At 43.1% G+C, this 3,405-nt stretch overlaps 1 protein-coding gene across 1 annotated transcript in view; it reads right to left on the reverse strand.

The window, feature by feature from the left end:
* Positions 1-2,387, reverse strand: part of spef2 (sperm flagellar 2) — a 32,856-nt gene extending 30,469 nt beyond the window's left edge. The window contains exons 1-5 of the mRNA XM_071537537.1: positions 2,330-2,387; positions 1,590-1,692; positions 1,254-1,506; positions 933-1,103; positions 329-472 (exon numbers count right to left, since the gene is read on the reverse strand). Of these exons, the coding sequence (XP_071393638.1) occupies positions 329-472; positions 933-1,103; positions 1,254-1,506; positions 1,590-1,692; positions 2,330-2,387 (729 nt within the window). The remainder of the gene's footprint in view (positions 1-328; positions 473-932; positions 1,104-1,253; positions 1,507-1,589; positions 1,693-2,329) is intronic.
* Positions 2,388-3,405: the final 1,018 nt, after the last annotated feature.

Consider the following 3,405-nt stretch of genomic DNA (forward strand, 5'->3'; position numbering starts at 1 on the left):
TCTTGTGACTGGATTTTTACACTAGTGTAAACCTTTTTTCCATAACATGTACCCAATAAATTATGATGACCAGTATATGTGAGCAACATGTTCAAAATGCATGCTGCAGAGTTGACTTTTGGGTGTGCAGAGTTTCAACCTAGACTCGAGCCCCCATGTCGGCGAGCGTCTGCCCTGCTGAGCTACCCTTGAGCAAGACACTGAATCCCTACAAGCTCCAGGGGCGCTGTTCTGTAGCCGATCCTGCATGAGGAGGGGTGCAAGTGAAAAGAGAATTTCCCTCTGGGGATCAATAAAGTATCACATTGCTATTAGATTTGGCTCAGACCTGTGCTTGTTCCCTGCGTCGCTGCTGCTGGCGTCTCTTCTGTAGGTTCTGTAGCGATCTGTTGGGAGGCGGCTTGGGCACCTGGACGATGGAGGCCTGGATACGAGCCATGATCTCATTCTGCCTCTGACGAGATGCACGCAGCTGCAACATACGCAATTCCCTATGGTCAACACTATCAGTAGCATGAACTATTGTTAAAATTCAGTAAGAGGTGAGGGGGTGCTGCTGAATGCAGGGGAAAACTGGTAGTGGGTTGAGTGTAAGTTTCACTCAGTATTGGTCTACTATTATGTCAATGTCCATGACCACAACACTGAGTAGTACCTGCATGAGGAGTGAAACTGAGAAAAAAAGACATAAGATTTGGACAGAATTGTTTTTATATTAAATCCAAACCTTAGTCATGACCTTTGATCTTTAATACACACAAAAGGTAGTTACTGCTGTTTGCCTGTGTGGGGCACAACAGGAGAGCAAGGCCTGCCCAACCATGTAAAAGACAAAGGGTGGGAGGGGATTTTTACCATTGGAGACTGTCACTGCTGGATGAATGTAGGGAAACAGTGTTAAAAGTGTTTTCCTTTTCCCCGGTCTCCAGTACCTTCTCAATGCTCTTCATTCTCATCTCCTCCTGGACTTTGAGGTGTTGCTGCTGCTGGACCAGCTGAGACATCACAGACTTGTCGTTCCATTGCTGGGCCCTCTCTTCATAGCGCTGAGAAATTTTCTGCAGCTTCAGCTCCGCATCACGCTTCACCACCATATGCAGACGCTGTAGGAAAAGAGGCGCATGCTTGTTTGGTAGACATTGATGTGTTGTGTGAAAACTAATGAAATGTGAATTTAAAAAATAAAATTAAAAAAGCCCGGAAGGCCAGACACACACACACAAATACACACATATTCACACACAGCCCCTTACATCAGAGTAGATCTCATTCTCTTTTTTGTGCAGGCTGGCAGCGGTGACGGGCTGCATGGTTTCCATCACTGTCCCAGTGATTCCTGCTTTCCTCTTCTTCTCCAGTGAGACGTAGAGCTGGTAAAGGAGACGTGTGGCGGCCCCCTGCTGCTCCTGCATCAGTGCCTGGGCTGTGTTCAGGTCAAATGGGACCCCCAGCAACTGGAGACTGGGCTCGATGCGGGTAAAATTGTTCAGCTTTGAGTTGGAGGTGCTATGAGGAAAGATGGGAATAACCTTACAGTGGGCATATATGGAAACACGCAACAACAAACAACTAGATAGATAGATACTTACTTGCTCTTCATAAACATATTGAAATCATCCTGCAGCTGGTATTTATGCAGGACCTCCCCAATGAGGTATCCACTGGAGAAATCCTTTGAAAGGGTATTTGGCTCTGTAAAGAAAAATCACTCCTGAACATTAAGTATGCAACTATTGTAATGACTTCGATCCAGGCATGTGGCATGCAAATCCATGCGTCCATCCTCCCTTTGTCTTTTTTATGTTGAATACAACTCTTTTTTTCTTCCAGTTCCTGTAAAGGTATGATAGCACACATAGTTTTGCAAAAGGCCTGTACAGTTAATTCAGTTCATATTGGATATTAACGTTCACCTTTCCCTGTTCACAATGTCACAGATAGGTGTAGGAATTGCAGGCTAGGTCAATATTGGATTATCACCACTGGGATCTCTTTTTAAAATATCCTTCACAGATATGTAAAAGAAATGAAGACACTGTCAATCTAAATGTAGCCTACGTGCTTCAATTTATGATTTCCCTGATTCACTCTAGCTAGTTAGTTACAGTTAGTTCCTTCCTCCTCTCTGATTGAAGGTGTGCTAATCAGTGAAATCAGCTGGTGGAGTCTTCAGTTTCAATGAAAACCTGCATACTCTTGGCCCTGCATTGCCACATTGGCCACTGGTGTCCTAAAGTAGACAGTTCCTATTCCTAACCGAAACTAGCTTGTGGCTATTTAGCAAGCTTGCAGCTAGTCTGTAACGCTAGTTAACTTCATTCACACTTACCAACGGATTTTGACAGCCGGAGCTCCGCGTTCAGCCACCTGCACAATATATCCGACATTTTCTGCTTTTAAATTTGGTAATTTCCTCTCATACAATACACTACATGGTAATTTGTATGATGTTAGCTAATATTATGACTCTTTAGCTTGCTAATTACGGCTAGAAAACAGACAACAAACAGAGGAAATCCCAGCGGTGCACCGTTGCCACGGTGACAAGTCAACATACTAAAAGAGGGAGTGGTACAGCTGGCCCTGGATCAGTTTTTAGGTCGGCAGGCAAACGAAAGCAGGGTTTGGGATCAGTTTGGGATGTAATGACTGGAAACTGATCCGAAATCTGTACAGTTTCGAACTCCAGAGGGTCAACAGGGGGAGAGTATTTTTAGCAACACTTGGCTGCAACCGTCATCCAGCTAATGAGGCACTGAAAGAAGACTTTTTTTATCAGGATGAAAAATTAATAGTCATAAAGCCATATAGCTGTACAACTGAACTTATACACACACATCATATTAATTATTTGGCCTGCATGTTTGTGTGCATGTGTGTTTTTATATTAATCATAGGCCTATAATACATGGCAATATAGTCTACATAGGACAGTGAACAAGCAGGTGGCCAGGCGATGTGAAACTCGTTAGTAATGTGGTCGAGGTCAGCCTTAGAAAATGGCCAGATTTCTTACATCATTCAACAACAAGATCTAGGCTTCTGGCACTAGGCTATATGTACTTCATGATCTACATTCTGCACACTTTAAACAACTTAAGATATTTACATATATACTGTGTGTGTGTGTGTGTGTGTGTGTGTGTGTGAATGAGAGAGAGAGAGAGAGAGAGAGAGAGAGGGGGGGGGCTAAAATTCACCTGGTACATACTAGTTCTCACATTTTTTTAGTGTGTTACTTACTGCACGAATTATTCCAAGAGCAGGCATATTTACGTTTTCATGAAAGAACATAGTGCTAAATGAATACTGCTATTTTTTTGTACAAAAATTGCATAATATTGGGCAACTGGAGAAAAAGGATAACGCTGAAAAGTGGCAAGACATTTAAATATCTTTATTGCC

The sequence above is a fragment of the Centroberyx affinis genome, unplaced genomic scaffold, assembly GCF_046629955.1.
Source record: "Centroberyx affinis isolate AG114_WGS23_722 - 3 ecotype Tasmania unplaced genomic scaffold, CSIRO-AGI_Caff_v1 ptg003065l_1, whole genome shotgun sequence".
NCBI classification, from domain to species: Eukaryota; Metazoa; Chordata; class Actinopteri; order Beryciformes; family Berycidae; genus Centroberyx; species Centroberyx affinis.